This window comes from Octodon degus, unplaced genomic scaffold (genome assembly GCF_000260255.1).
Source record: "Octodon degus isolate 3935 unplaced genomic scaffold, OctDeg1.0 scaffold00025, whole genome shotgun sequence".
NCBI lineage: Eukaryota > Metazoa > Chordata > Mammalia > Rodentia > Octodontidae > Octodon > Octodon degus.
This window is the reverse complement of record NW_004524601.1, coordinates 17,381,819-17,397,818: the sequence shown is the minus strand read 5'-3', so window position 1 is coordinate 17,397,818 and position 16,000 is coordinate 17,381,819. Positions and strand designations below refer to the sequence as shown.

The 16,000-nt window shown below is 38.8% G+C and overlaps 1 protein-coding gene across 1 annotated transcript in view; it reads left to right on the top strand.

The window, feature by feature from the left end:
• Window positions 1-1,632: 1,632 nt before the first annotated feature.
• The window catches only part of Nup35 (nucleoporin 35), a 29,252-nt gene continuing 14,884 nt past the window's right edge, over window positions 1,633-16,000 (top strand). Inside the window, exons 1-4 of the mRNA XM_004628635.2 lie at window positions 1,633-1,746; window positions 7,367-7,537; window positions 8,203-8,330; window positions 9,570-9,630. Coding sequence (XP_004628692.1) covers window positions 1,707-1,746; window positions 7,367-7,537; window positions 8,203-8,330; window positions 9,570-9,630 — 400 coding nt within the window. The 5' untranslated portion in view covers window positions 1,633-1,706. The remainder of the gene's footprint in view (window positions 1,747-7,366; window positions 7,538-8,202; window positions 8,331-9,569; window positions 9,631-16,000) is intronic.

The following is a 16,000-nucleotide window of genomic DNA, read 5'->3' as shown; positions in this document are numbered from 1 at the left end:
TTTTTTTTAAAGAATAGACAGCTTTTTCAGAGCAACAGGATGACTTTATATAGAGAAATAAATACTGCATAGGGATAGACATAAACATTTGATGAAAAATCAGCATGTAGTATAGATACATAGGCTGTAGTATACCACATTTATTGAAAATACATTTTGAGATTTTATATATTTCTGACTGTTGTAGCTAGGGATTGGAATGGAAACAATGCAGGACACAATTTATAGGATTATTGTATAATAGTTACTTGGCACAATTTATAGGATTATTGTATAATAGTCACCCAGAGAGTCAAATACAAAAGAGTGCAGGAGATCTACACACTAAAGACCAAAAAAGTCCAGCTGAGGGCCTGGATTCCACGCTGATGTCCTGCACAAGTCCAGCAGAAGACCTAGAGCCCATGACAATGTCTCATGAAGCCCTGCTTCACAGATCTGCACTGGGTAGTCCCAGAGGTGTGCAGTAGAAGCTAGAATGTCTGCCCCAGTGTGAAGGATCTGTGCTACCAGGCTGAGGGCTCAACACTGGACCCAGGAAGCACCGTGTAAGGTAAGGACCAGAGCTCCCTCGAAAAGTGCCACAGCCATCCTCACTCAGTGTCAATGAGGTCCAGAGGTCCTCCTGCAGTGAGAATAGCCAAGCCCTTATCGAGAAAGCCAGAGCAACAAGCTCCTCTAGGAGAGCCAACAGCCCCCACTTCTTCCTCTCTATCCTCAGGTGGGTCCGACATATCCAACACTAAGCTGACTCAGTTCAACTGAATATTGAAATAGCATTATTCTGGATTACCTCACTGAATCCTAAATGTGGTTTATGTTCTTGTAAAAAGAAGAGATAGATACTGGCCTACATCTAAAATCGTAGCACCCTGGAGGCTGAGGCAGGAGGGTAGCAAGTTCAATCCCATGCCCCAAAATTTGACAACTTAGATCCTGCCTCAAAAAATAGAATCCATGCACCTTGAGACCACAATGTTAAGTGAACATTCCATCCACAGTACACAGCACACAGTACATTATTTAACTTAGTAAACAGTAGAACTAAAGAACATATTTTTACACCCTCATTCATAGTTTGCACAACAAATACGTATTTCCCAAAGAAAAGCAGCAAAGGGTGGGGAAGCAGGACAAGGAGGGCACAGGCGTAAGTGCACCGGATTCCACGGGGTGGTGAACTCACAGGTGATAATTGCTTGGTAACTGCTCGCCACCAACTTACGTTTGCTAGCTACATTCGTTTGTGTGAAACAGCACGCAAGTTATGCCTTAATGTAAAATTGTGCCCACATAACAAACAAATAAGGAGAAATCCACTATATCTCCAAGGTTACTTTTCCAGGTATTACCCAAAAAGGCCCCGGATACCAGAGCAGTGGGGAAACCTGTTCATTATGAAACAGGAACTTGCGCTGTGAGACTCGAGCACCAGCACATTAGGGGGCTCACAGCGTGACCAAAATATATACTCTTCCCACAGTCCCTCACCCTGTCCCCAGCGAAAGCCTTTTCCGGCAGGATTTCGAGACCTAACAAAGACCTCTGCCCTTTTCCAAAATGGCTCCGGCGCCCTCACGTCAGTACGGCGCATGTCCGGAAGTTACGCAACCCGCTCTGGCCGCGCGCCCCTGGCCGCGCGGGGCGTTTCCGCCATTTTTGAAAACTGGGAACGTTTGGGGATAAGAGTAGCTGCAGCCGTCGCGATGGCAACCTTTGCTGTGGAACCCCAGGCGCCCACGTTGGGTGAGTTAAAAACTGCTTTTCCTTGCTGTTGCAGCCATCCACGCGGTAGGACGGGAGCCGGGCAAGACTGGAAGGTATCAGCTGTGCCTTGTGCTCTGATTTCAGCGGCGGACGGGGAGTCGCAGGGTCACCCCAAGTTCTCTGTCCCAGCTCGAGGCTCCGGGAGGGTGAGGAAATGCCGGTCCCCAGTCGGGGGGTTGGGGACCCCGGCCCCCGGAAGCGTCCCAGGGAGACACGGACTCGGGTCCGAGGGGCGGGCAGGGTCCCGGGCGCGGCGGCAGCCCCCTGCCGGGTGGTCTCCACGGCTTCAGGCGCTTATTTGGACTCCTTCCCTGTCGCGGCGACGGAAAGAGCCTTAGTGGAGCACGAGTCGGCCGAGCGTAGAATCCATCCATCAGGCGGTGGCAACCCTTGAGTCAGGGGTTCCTCAGGGCTTCGTAGTTTCCCCCCACCTTTTCCTTGGAAAAGTGGCTGTATTGTGGCTCTTTTCCTGTTAGCCACGATTCGATTCGTTGTTGGGAAGTCTTGTTGACATAGAAACACTTCTCATTTAGCGACTCACCTGTTTAATAACTGTTCAGATTTTTGATACTCCCACTCAGACTTTTTTTCTGTACAGTTCTTATATATCTTGGTGATAGAGCCCCAGTGACTTTTTCTTGAACCGTACACCTCATTTATATACATTAGCGTAATTTTTGCTGCGTACTCTCTACAGTACTGTAGTTTTACTTTGTTATACATTACAGTACTAAACGTGAGAGTTATGCAGTTAACAAAATCATCAATTTGGACAACCGCTCAACCATGTCTTTGTTCTGAATATTGTATTATACAAATTACACACAATTCCTCATTTAGAGACCTACTTTTATACGACCTAATTGCAGGAAGAGAACTTGGTCTTTAAAGGGAGAGTGGCCATAGCCTTTTGAATCTTAGTTTTTATTTTATTTTTATTTATTTATTTGTGTGTGTGTGTGTGTGTGTGTGTGCGCGTGTGTGTGGCCAGCTCAGCCCACCAGGGGGCGGGCTGGCTGGCCTGTGGTGCTGGGGGATCGAACCGTGGTCCCTGGGTTTTGCTAAAGCTTGTTCTAAGTAGGTGCTTTAGACCACTGAGCCATCTCACCAGCCCCAGCCTTTTGAATCTTAGGAACATTCACTAAACATATTGTGCAAAGAAATGCACCATTCATGAAAAGACAAATTGTTCAAAATATGACTTAATTCTCTAATGTTTGATGTGGGGGAAAAATAAGCTACCTGACAATGAGATTGCTTTTTTTGCCCCAGTTTCCAAAAAGTATATGGCTTGCCTGTTTTGCAGAACAGATTTGAGGCACCTTTTTTTGATTCTCGGAATTGAACTCAGAACCTTGTGCTTGCCAGGCAGGAGCTCTGCCCCTGAGTTATATCCGAATCCCTGGGGCACGGTCTTACAGGACCTGTTGATCACATAAACTGGCAGAACAGCTAGCCAAAGGGTCAGAAAACTTTATCAGTGCAGTCTTTTGCTTGGGCTCACTTCAGGCTTTCAACAGTTCCTTGGGTGGTGATAAGACTTATTTTATTTGGAGTTAAATAAATTTTCAGAAACAAACTCTTTAAAAGTGATGTTACCTTTGAAACTTTTTGATATAAAAATATATGAGTGCACATATTTTCTCAAGGGTTATATATACACTTGAATCACAGGAAAGCAGTTGAACAATTATAACTGTCATTCTTGGCTCTTGGTTTGTTTCCTGTGTTTGATTTTTGACTTACACTCCTGGCTGTTAAAGCTCCTTTATTACATATTTTACATGCCCTTCTGTCTTCCAGACTATTTAATGCAGAGGTGGTCAGAGCAGTGGCTTTGTTAATATCAGTTTCACTGTCAAGAATGTTTGACATCTCTAGTGACTTTTAGAATCAAACAGGTTCATGGTTCTGTAATAGCATAGTAGTATTTCAGTTTGATTGGTCCCTGACAATGATCTGCAGAAGCTCCTTCTTTACTGAGCCAAAAGTGCTTGTTTAAAGCACGTCTTTCAGCAGTATCAGCTGTGTGATTAGTGTAGACTCAGGGAATTCATAGATGCTGCTAAGATGCTAGGAGAAGGCATTTGAGGAAATACAGGAATAGAGGCCTTGCTAATTTGTTGAAGATACCTGGATTGCATCTGTTTTGCAAGCCTGATTTTATTTATTTATTTAAATTTTATTTTAGGGAAGGCTTTACAGGGTCTCAGTACACAGATTGGGATACTAGTGATTTTCCTGTTTTCAGCCTCCCAAGAGCTGGGATTACAGACACGGGCCACCATGCCCAGTTTCAATTGTAGTCTCAGCGCGCCCCAGGGGCAGGGCTGGCATGGCACGCCAAGGATTGAATCCTGGTCCCTGTATCTGCCTAAGCAGGCACTTTAATCTGAGATATCTGGCTGGCCTGCAAACCTGATTATTGTTGAGCACTTTCTCTATCAGAGTTAGGTCATAATATATCCTGGATTTTGAGTCCTTTTTATTTCTTGCCTTTTCTGATGTATAAGGGATCAATATTGCCTGAACCCAGCTGAAGTGATTGATGATTTGGTGTTAAGGGTTACTGGAGAGCAAGTGTTCTTAAGGAAAACAGATCATTTTCATTGAACTGTTTTGGTAATATGATGTGTAATGTAGATAGTTCTCCTTTAATAACCTACCTGCTTAAAGCCTGTTTGGACTTATCACTGAAGCATATTACTTGTTTGCACTTACGACTGGCTGCTTGGATTTATGACCCTCCCCACCTTTTTGGGGGAGGTACAGTTCTGTACATTTTGCTTGTATTGCTTCAGTGTCTTTTGGTACAGTATAACTTTTATACAGTGCTGTGATTTTTGCTGATTGTATTGTATTATACATAGCAATAGTTTTATGTTTTGCTATATATTGTAACATTGCATGTAAGAGTTATGCAAATAAAAGCAAAGTCATCAAGCTGGAATTTCCTTTCACCATTTCTTCTAAATATTGTAATGTACATACTAAGTACAATTACTCATTTAGACCAGTTCATTTAATGGCCTAGTTGGTGAATGAGTATCTGATCAATGAAAAAAGCCTAAGTAGTTAACATTATTGATTCCTTTATTTTCCTGCTGAGTTTTTTGGCTTCTGAGAACCATCAAAAATTTTAGAACAGAAAAACAAAAAAGTCACATCTGCCATCAAAGAGATCTGAATATTGGTTTATGTCTTTGAGTTTGGTAAAGAGTGAACATGGTGTTTATTTTGAAGAATCAGGTTTTTAGATTTGAAGGGCATTCAATGCTTGCCATGTTTTATATGAATTTTTTTTGAGAATAACTTTTGAACTGTTTAAACATGTCATTAAAAGACATCGATGCAAGTATTCTGATTTGTTAAAAGTCTGTACAGATGTTGGCCTTGTATTAATTTTCGTGTATTTTAGAGATCGAAATACTTTTTCATTCCAGAGTTTTCTGTTCAGTAGACATTGTGCAGTGCGTGTTTGTTGGTGTTAGAAAAATCCTCTTTATTGCCTATCCATAAATTTGTCATTGGCTGATATTGCAGATATTCTATGCACCTATTGATAAAATATTTTCCCAGCATCTACTGGTGTGTTAAATTAAGGAGTTACTTCAACAAATTGTGCTAGTTGTGTAATACACTATACCACTTGTACTTTCATTTAGAAGCTCAGAGTGTGAAATGAAGTTTACCATCATATGCAGGATCTATTGTTTAAACTTGCTCTTCAAGTGAATTTAGTCCTTAAGGGTGCTTAGAGGTAGAAGTCTGGAGAAAGTACTCTTTGGTGTTTTCTACTGTATCAGATATGTACCAAGCACTTTTCTTGACCTAATTCTTGCCATAATTTTTTTTTTTTTTTTTTGTTTTCTTCTGGGGAATGGGAGTGTGAAAGCAGTGTGGTGTTATGAAAAACTCTTCTCTTTTGTTACTGTGATTTTCAAAATATCTCTTCAAAATATGATCTTGTTTGAACTTTTGTTTAGCATATAGTTTTTTTGAAGTATATGGTCACCATGTAACATAATAACTAGCACTTTACAAAATAGCAATGTAATTGTAGTTTTCACACCTTGTTTTCCTTTTCCTGAGTTTACATTTTACCCTTATTAATATCTAGATCTACTATAATGAATAATAAGAAACAGCATTAAAATTTTTTTTCTTAATTTAAAAATATTGACAGGTTTGAGTAACAGAAAGCTTATTGTGATTACTTTGAAGTTAACTAGTACAGTAGTTAATAAAAACCATTTAAGTTGCTTGCTTATTTTTTCCTTGTGACTGTCTTCCTGTGCACCCCAGGCTGGTCTATCACCTTTGAATCTTTGTGCTTTCGTTGCCTGAGTGCTAGGATTATGGGCCTCTGCCAAACTTATGGCCATTCTGAGTCCCATGCTCATGCTTGGGCTTGTCAACTTGTAGAAAAATTAAATTTTCCTAAGCAGAAATTGCAAATTCTGCATTGCATTAATCATGAAGGTTATCCTATTATGAGATACTAGTAGAAAATACTACTACTTATTGAGCACCTAATATTTTAGCTATTAAGTGAAGGGTGTGCTTGAGTTACTATTCTAGTAAAATCTATGAATACATGCTATCTTTACATCTGTTTTTCTTAGAGAGCTTAAACTCACATCTCTGACCCCATAGCCAGTGTTTTCCTTACTGTGGTATTTTTTTTCTCTGAAGTTAGTGTGTTATAGTTTCCTCAGTAGGATAAGCACTTCCCTGGCAAGCTCAAGGGCCTGAGTTCAATCCCCATTTCTGCCAAAAAAACCCCCAAAACAAAAAAAATATTCTTTCTGTTTTATATGAAGATTAATTTTGAATGGATGATAGATATTCTCTTTACACTGTTTTTATATTTAGGTAACTTGTATTGATTATAGTATTCCTAACTTAGTAACTAATGATTTCAAAAGACGATCCAGCCAGGCATGGTGGTACATGCTGTTAGTTCCAGTATACAGGAGGTTTAGGCAGAAGAATCTTTAAGTTTAGGACCAACCTGATTCATTTAAGAGAGCCTACATTAAAAAGAAAAATCTGAATAGATAATTTTGAAATTCTTTTTGTTATATGTGTTAAGATGCTAGTTACCATTGTTATTTCATAAGTTGTATAATTTGTGCATTATTATTTTTTTCTCACAAAAGTGATGCACTCTTTTTATATGTGGTTAGGAAGAATTGAGACATTTAGGAAGCAGAGCAGAGCTTATTGTTTCTGGCTTGCTGATACTTTGTGTAAAAACTAGTACATTCACCTTGTTATTTGTTGCTGTATACTACAAACTGACCTAGCAATAGAAAGATTTTCTATTTGTATTAGAGACATTTTTTAGACAATAAACTTAGTTTAAAAGTATTGATTTTTTTTGAACTAGTGACATGAAGTCAGCTATCAGATTAATGTGAATATAAGATTTCACATTTTCTTAAAAGTAATTTTTATTGTCTTTCAGGATAAGTTCAGTTATATTACTGTAACATTTAAGAATTTTTGATTGCAATCTTAAAATTATTTGTGCTAATGTTTTGCATCTTTTTGTTTTTGCAAATGAAAAAGTCTTGTTTTATTTTGATTTATTTAGGATCTGAACCAATGATGCTTGGTTCACCCACATCTCCAAAGCCAGGAGCGAATGCCCAGTTTTTACCTGGATTCTTAATGGGGGATTTGCCAGCTCCAGTGACTCCACAACCTCGCTCAATTAGTGGCTCTTCAGTAGGAGTAATGGAAATGAGGTCACCTTTACTTGCTGGTAGGTAAATTGCATAAAGTACATCTATCCATGTACTAGGATTTTAAGAGTAATGGTACAGTATTCATACTCAACACGTTTATTAAAAAAAATTAAACAATACAGTATCTCTAAAGCAATTTGTGTTTTTCTGGGTTTAATCTCCCAGTTCTTGCCCATTCTGATAAAGTGCTCTGCCACTGAGCTGCACTCCTAGTTTTGGTTTGTTTTTAGAGCCACTGTCTTTCTGTATTGCTCTAGTGGAATCCAAGCCATCCTCCCACTATTAGCCTTTAAGTAACTGGGTCTCTGAGTGTGGCCCCTGTGTCTTGCTATGGAATCGTGTTATATTGGAAAGTCGAGCAGTTTGTGGAGAAAGTAAAAGTTACATGTGTTTTCTAGGAAGGCTATTAACTGCATATTCTGAAATCTTTTATTGAAAGTGTAGTCTGGGTTCAGCAACACTGGCTGTACCTGGGAGTTAGCAGGCCTGTGCAATCCTGCTCTACTTTAAGGGTCCCAGACAGAGGTCCCAGGGGACTACTGTGTATGGTGAAGTTTGAATGAGCACATATATGCATGAGCTGGTCCGTATTTTAAAAATACAAAAACCTAAAAATCTTACTGGGAAAATAATATTCTTTAGTTTTTCTGTCTGATTTTGTGTGTGTATGTGTGTATTATAGGTGGGTCACCACCACAACCAGTTGTACCAGCTCATAAAGATAAAAGTGGAGCTCCACCAGTTAGAAGTATATATGATGACATTTCCAGCCCAGGCCTTGGATCAACCTCTTTAACTTCAAGAAGACAGGTGAGGTGATATATATATATATAATTTTGTGTTCCATAATTATTTTCTTATGTGGCTACATATTGAAAGTCAATAATTTGAAACATTTCTCTAAGGTTTATTCTGTATAACTATGTTGTACAGAATAAACGTTAGGTACATTTGTTGTAGCGTCTACTTAAATTGTTTTTACTATGAAATGTACTTAAAAGTATAATGGAAGTTTAGGTTTTCTATGTAAGTGATTCTCTGGTTTTTATAGCCATGTCTTAACCACCTGCTCTTGTGTCCAACCTCCTTACTGTACACATAAAATATAATTATGGCTTAAGTTATTCCATTTATTTAAAAGTTTAGTATTTATACATAACTGTGTGAAAGAGCAAATGAAAATTAAGGTTTTTATTCAGATGTAGAGTACTTGGTAATGATTCAGATGTTTTATGAACATTTGTATTAATGTAAGACCAATGTTTTGTGTGTATGTATGGGGGGGTACTGGAGATTGGACTGTGCCCTTCGCACTGAGTTACATTCCCAAGCACCTGCCTCTTCCCCTTTAGAAAGTCTGAAAGAAGCTGGCATCAAGAAGTCAACAATAAACTATGTCTCTCTCTTAACATTCTCTTAACATTTAGTTCTGGTCGCTGGACATACCTAGATTTCACTTTTCTTAATTTAATCAGAATTAGTTTTGAAAATACTATAGTTGTAGTGAATTTCTTCTCATTTTTTGTTGTGTAGTTTTTTGTGGGTTTTTTTTTTAAGTGTTTGATCTTTAATTTTCATATGTTGACAGGGGCTATAATAATACCTTTTTTACTTTTTTATTGGTAGAAGTAGGAGGTGCTTACCTTTGTATATTTGAATTTATAATATTTGCCTGTAAATGTTTAAAAATAAAGCTTTGTAACCTTTCCATTTTCTTGTCTGAATTAGGTGATTTGAGGAATCACTATTATCTCCATTGTTTCAAATATACATTAAGAACTAAACCAACTAGTTGCTGTTACTTTTTGTAAAAAATAGTGTTTTATTAAACCCAGTTTAATTTCTTATTTAAAAAAAATAAGAATCAAAAGGTACTAACATGTCTTGGGTTAGTATTGCTCAACTTAAAGTGATAGTACCTTTGGGACTGTGAGCTTAATAGAGGCAACTCTAGAATATGATAAAAATTAAGTTATATATTGAACAAAGTTGTTGATGTTATGGTTAGAACATATTTTTACCATGACACTTTCTCCCATTGTCATGTAGACAAACATTTCAGTAATGCAGAGTCCTCTTGTTGGAGTTACAACGTCTACTCCTGGAACAGGTAAATGACGTAACATCAAAGTCTGTTTTACGCTTTGATAAAGGATGGCAGTATAAGATATTTGGTGATAATTACCAATATTTTTCTTTTAAACTTGGAAATTCTTTGAAGTGTCTAGAAGGAAATGCTTGTGTATATTGATTATTTTCTGAATTTGTAGCTATGATAGGATATTTTAATTAAGGTTTTTTTTAATTGCATACTTAATAGATGTTTAAAATGTCTCCTCAGTTACCAGAATTATGTAATTAAAAAGCCAAAGGCTAGGGATGTAGCTCAGTGGTAGAGTGTCTGCATAGTGTATGTAAGGCCCTGGATTCTGATCCAATGCATCATAGAAAAACAAAAAAACTAGCAACAGTAAGAAACTTGCAGTTGGGAGAAAAGGAATACTCAGAGTGATTAATAAAGTTTTTTGAGAGTGATTAATGCATGGCTATAAGTCTAAATGTCATTGAATACAAACAACTACTGATTATATCTCGTTTTTCTTAAAGATTAATGACATTTTTATCACCATCAGCGTCATCTTCAGCACAGAATTCTTTGTAGAAATTTATTTATAATGGTATTGAATGTTTATTCAGGAAACATTTGACTACTTAATCATTTACAATGCTCTGGGAAACAGAACAGAAATAGATTTTTTTATGGAGCTTAGATTTATTTGAGTAATTTATATTTATAAAAAATACTTAAATTTTTTTATTTTTATTTTTTTTATTTTTGTATTTTAGGACAGGGTCTACAGGGTCTCACTGCGTAGATTGGACTCTAACAGTTATCCTCCTGTTTACAGCCTCCCAAGTGTTGGGGTTACAGGCCTGCGCTACAGGCCTATGTCACCACGCTCAGGCACCCAGTCTCAATGCCCTCTTAGTGCACCCCAGGGGCAGAGACGGGGATGGGGCCAGGGCCAGGGCAAGTGACCGGCAGTGGGGCTGGCATGGCAGGCCCAGGGATCAAACTCCAGGCCCCTGCATCTGCCTAAGCAGGCACTTTAATCCGCTGAGCTATTTGGCCGGCCCTTAAGTACATACATTTTAAAGTTTGTTCCAAGGTATTGCATTTTGCAGAAGTGAAAACAAAGGGGATTAGGAGCTGGGGATTTGTCATTTGACTTAGCATAAAATACTGATTTCTGTTGGTATGTTAATATATGCCATAAACTTAATGATGGCTTAGCCATGCAGATATATCTCACCATTGTTGTGTTAGGAAGTTACCAGTGATCAGTTGCAGGAACTTCGTGATAATGACTATCTCTAATTGTAATCACCTTCTATAGGGTTCATCTCTAAACACCAGTTTAAGTTTTTGCTCTCTTAACACCTCATAGTAGAGAATTAATTCTAGTAGGAGTCCTAGAGCAGACCAGCTATATCAAACGTATAGTAATGTTAATGGATTTTGTCTCAAAGTCTCTTAGTTGGCTACATTGCAGTTTATTGTCAAGTGCAAAAGCTCAGATTAAAGCTAAATGACCTCTTGGTATTGTTTCCTGCAATACTGTAACATCTGTGAGATCTTAAAATTGTAGAAATCATTTATGGATATATAAGAACTGATAAAAAAAAACCTGTCATAAATTGGCCACTAGGAGCCACTGCTGCTTTTTACTTTGAGTGTAAGGAATTCATGTACAGAATATCTTAATGGAACATGCATGATGAGTATTTTTGAAAAGTGTGTAAAGTTGTGGGGATGTATACATATTCACTAATAAGAAATATAGACAAAATGAGGTGATTTGAAAAAATTGAAGGGAGACACCTAGGTTTTTTTTTTTTTTTTTTTAATGTATTTAGTATAGGGTCTACAGGGTCTCACTCCTAGTGATCCTCCTGTTTTCAGCTTCCCAAGTGCTAGGATTACAGGTGCATGCCACCATGCCCAGTCTCAGTTGCCATCTCGGTGTGCCCCCGGGGTGGGGCCTGTTGGCAGGCAGGCTGGGGATCAACCCCTGGCCCCTGTGTCTGCGTAAGCAGGTACTTTAATCTGCTGAGCTATCTGGCCAGCCCTGACACCTAGTCCTTTTTTTTTTTTTTAATGTATTTACCACAGGGTCTACAGGGTGTCACTCCTAGTGATCCTCCTGTTTATGGCTTTTCAAATTCTGGGAGTAGAGGCATGCTCTACCAGACCCAGTCTCAACTGCCATCACAGTGTGCCCCAGCGGGTGGGCCGGCACAGGCAGCAGGTGCGGGATCGAACCTCTGGCCCCTGCTTCTGCCTAAGCAGATGCATTAATCCACTGAGCTATTTGGCCAGCCCTCGCAACACCTAGTCTTTTTTTTTATTTTTATTTTGGTGGAACCAGGGATTGAACTCAGGCCCTCGCACTTGCCAAGGAAATGCTTATTCTACTGAGCCATCTCCCAGGCCCCCAGCAATACCTAGTCTTTGCTTAAAACTTTTTTTTTAGTTCCTATAATATTATATAACTAACCAAATCTTAGATGATTTGCAAATTTTAGCTTTCTGAGGTTGACAAGTTTTATAAAGAACTGTCATGGAATATATTGACAGTAGTATTTTGTGCTTAGATTTTTGCGTCCAGTAAAGAGGGGTCATTTCTTTGAAGTTCTATAACTGATGCTAAGATCTCTTATTTTTGGTACAGGAAAACTGTGGTCATATGACGAAATAAGAAATCTGAATTAAAGAATATCAGAAAACTTTTAAGTCATAGTTTGTTGTTGCCTGTGGTAAAGAATAGCATGTTTGTCCTCCTTTTCTCCTCTTATTCCTGAATTTTCTTCTGCTGTAATTTAAATATTCTTGTACTTCCTTATTTTTTTCTTGAGTATTTTTACTTAGCTATCAGCTTTATTGGCTCTAATTCTAAAACGTAGGCAGTAAATCAATAGTGTCCTTATCTGTCATAGCATATTAAGAGATTAAATGTGATATTCATTGATAGATTTTACATTTTCTGGAGGATTTTTCTGAGGAAAATTCTCAAGAGTTCTGGTTCCCACAAGTGGAATAGAATTGAGTGAGAAAGGAGTCTTCATTTGCTAAATGCATTTAGCTGCTCCATGGGTGCTATTACAAAGCTGATACTAGACGCTATCATCCTGTCCTACTGGATGATCAGTTCCTCGAGGACAGGGATTCTTTCTGTCTTCAGTCTTTACTCCTCACAGAGCTGGGTGCAAAGGGACTTCAGTCAGTGTTCATTGACTCAATATATTGATTGATGTAAATTGTAACAAACTGTGATTTAAAAGGTTTCTGATACTCTTTAATTCAGATTTGTTATTTTGTCATATGACCAAAGTTTTCCTGTACCAGAAATAAGAGATATTAACATCAGTTCTAGAACTTCAGGGCTGGCCAAATAGCTCAGCAGATGCATTAATGCACCTGCTTTGATCCCCAGCCTGCCTTGCTGGCCCTGCCTCTGGGGCATGCTGAGACTTCCATTGAGGTTAGGCGTGGTGGTACGTGCCTGTAATCATAGCTCTTGGGAGGCTGTAAACAGGAGAATCACTACAGTCTGATCTAGTAGTGAGACCTTGAACACTCTTTAGAGCTTTCCCTAAAATACAAAACAAACAAACAAACTTCAAAGAAATGAGCCCTCCTTACTGGATGCGAAAACCTACGCACAAAATACTGCTGCCACTATATTCCATGACAGTTCTTTATAAAACCTGTCAACCTCAGAATTGGATAGTGGCCCCCAAAAGTATGTCCATGTCTTAATGTCCTAAACCTGTGATTATTACCATATGTGGTTCCCAAAATACAATTAAGGAGGTGTAATCAAGGAGAATTTCAGAAGTTGAGGAGTTTCGGGTAGAAGGAATTGCTAAGGGTGAAAGGAGGTTATCTGGATTACTTGAGTAGGGCTGTATTCCTTCTGCACATCCTAGAGAAGTCTAGTTTGATTCCTAGAATTATCCCAGCCTCCTTTCTCCGGTTTCTCAGGGCTGTGTGTGCTTGCCTCATGGCTTCCTATCTTCAGAGCTGGTGGTGGCCACTCTGTCTTTTATTATCTCACCCTTTTTCTTCTCTATATAGAAACCCTTGTGATTATATTTGGCCCACTTAGATAATGTAGGATAATTTTAACTAGTTCTCAGAAATTTATGTAAGGGCAGATTAACCATGGTATCATTGAATTGTCTTCAGTTAACTGGTGAAGAGGGAATACTGTTTATATTTTAGTAAAAAGAGTAAATTCAGATAGTTTTAGAAACTCAAATAGTACTAAGTGCAGGAATCTTTAGCCTCAGTCTTCCAAAACTATTTTAGGTCTTAGGGCTATTTCTGCACTTAATAATGCATGAGATGCTTTATTAGTATCCTGTTGCCGCTATAACCACAAGTTTAATGACTCAAAACAGCTCACATTTATTCTCTTACAGTTGTGAGAGTCAAAAGTCCAAAATCAGTTTCACTGGGCTACAGTCAAGGTGTTAGTAGAATTAGTTCCTTTTGGAAGTTCTGGGAACAATCAGCTTTGTGCTTTTCATTTTCTAGCCGCATTGTTTTTGCGCAACCTTCTTTCATCTTCGGGATGTGGCGTTCCTATTTCTTTTTCTATCACTGCACCTACTTCTCCAGTGAAGTCTTCCTTCCCTTCCTAGGGATACCACCTGCATTGTCCCAGGCTGTCTCCACATCTCAGGATGCATACACAAAGTGCAGTCTTAGGTTTTGGGTGTTAGAATATGGTCATCTTGGAGGGCGTTATTTAGTTACATATAGTTAGATTGCTGATTCTTTTTTTTTTTTTTTTTTTTTTTTTTGAGACACCATGTACACAGGCTGGCCTTGAACTATGTATCTCAGGTTGGCTTTGAACTTGAGCTACTCCTGCCTCAGTCTCCCAAGTGCTGGGATTTCAGGCGTGTGCAGCCATCCTTGGCTGATACTGCTGATTCTTGATTTTCAGTTTTCAAATTTGTTATATTTCTCTTTATTTTGGAACTGAGAATTAAACTCAGGGCTTCATGCTTGCCAGGCAGGCGCCATGCCATTGAGCTACATCCCTGAGCCCCTATCTTTCTCTTTGACAGTACTGTTACATTACTGCACTATTTTCTGAATGTAACTGTATTTAACTTTATTTCTTTGTCAATGTTTATATTATTATGACTGTAAATAATGTTCAGTATGGAACCATTTAGTGTGTTGACTTACTCTTTTGGTAAAACTCTATTATCCAGTAGTTAATAATCGCCTTTTTTTTGATTAGTCTAATTTTTTGTGTCATTTGCTCCCTTCAAGCAAACATTCTGTTACTATGATACATATCTATCTTTATCTATCTTTTTTTTTTTTGCGGAACCAGGGATTGAACTCAATCACTTGCGCTTGCCAGGCAAGCGCTTATTCTACTGAGCCATTTCCCCGGCCTCTATCTTTTTATAGAATGCTCCATTTTAAACACAGTTTTCTTCAATTTAAGCTGAGAACTTTTGTCACTGAGCCTATTCCACTGAGCTTCTGTTGGCTATTTCTTGTTTCATTTTGGTTTGACTGTCATCCTAGGATTCGGCTTAGCTTGTAGTTGTGATGGTTAATCTGTCAACTTGTTTGGTGTGACAGGTGCCTGAGAGATTGCTGAGGACATACAAACTGCTCAGGGATGGTATGGCTTGGTGAATCACTGGGTGTGGCCTTGTGGGCCATGTCTGGTCGCTGGCCCCTTCCCCTCTGGCTCTCTTTACAGTGCTGTCTGCTCTCCAGGAGCCAGGAGATGTGTAGCTTTTCTCTGCCAGGCTCCTCTGCCCTAGTGTTTCTGCCCTAGAGACTGCCAGTTTTGGGCAGAAATCTCAAATTATGGACCAAAGAAGAAATTTTCTCCTTTAAATTGTGTTTGTCACATTTATTGTCTCAGCAATGGAAAGTGGACCAATATACTACTGAATTCTTTTTCCTAAATAGTATGTCTTCCTTTTTCTTATGTCCTCCTTTTGGTGTAGAATGTATTTGAGAAGCTTTCTCTGAAAGCTTGCATAAGAAGTCAATTTTAAGACCTAGGAGGATTAATCCAAGTTTGAGACTAGCCTGAGCTACAAAGCGAGCTCAAGTCCAGCCTGAACTATGTAGTGAGATGCCGTCTCAAAAAGACCTGCTGGAAGATGCGCCTGCCCCTATCTTTATCCTTGATGGGGTATACATCGTGTTTTAGCTTACAGTTTCAGAGACATCTCCCCTCCAGTGTCCATAGAAGTCCAACACAGAATTCTTGAGTATTTCTCTGGGGACTTTTTTTTGGAAAACAAAAGCAAAAACTATGATCTCTGCATTTTTGTCATTACCAATTTTGGTGTGGGACATTTTTGTTTTGCTAAAGAATTGGTGGCTCTTTCAGTCATGACACTTGAAAACTTCTGTTCTGGAAAACTTCTGT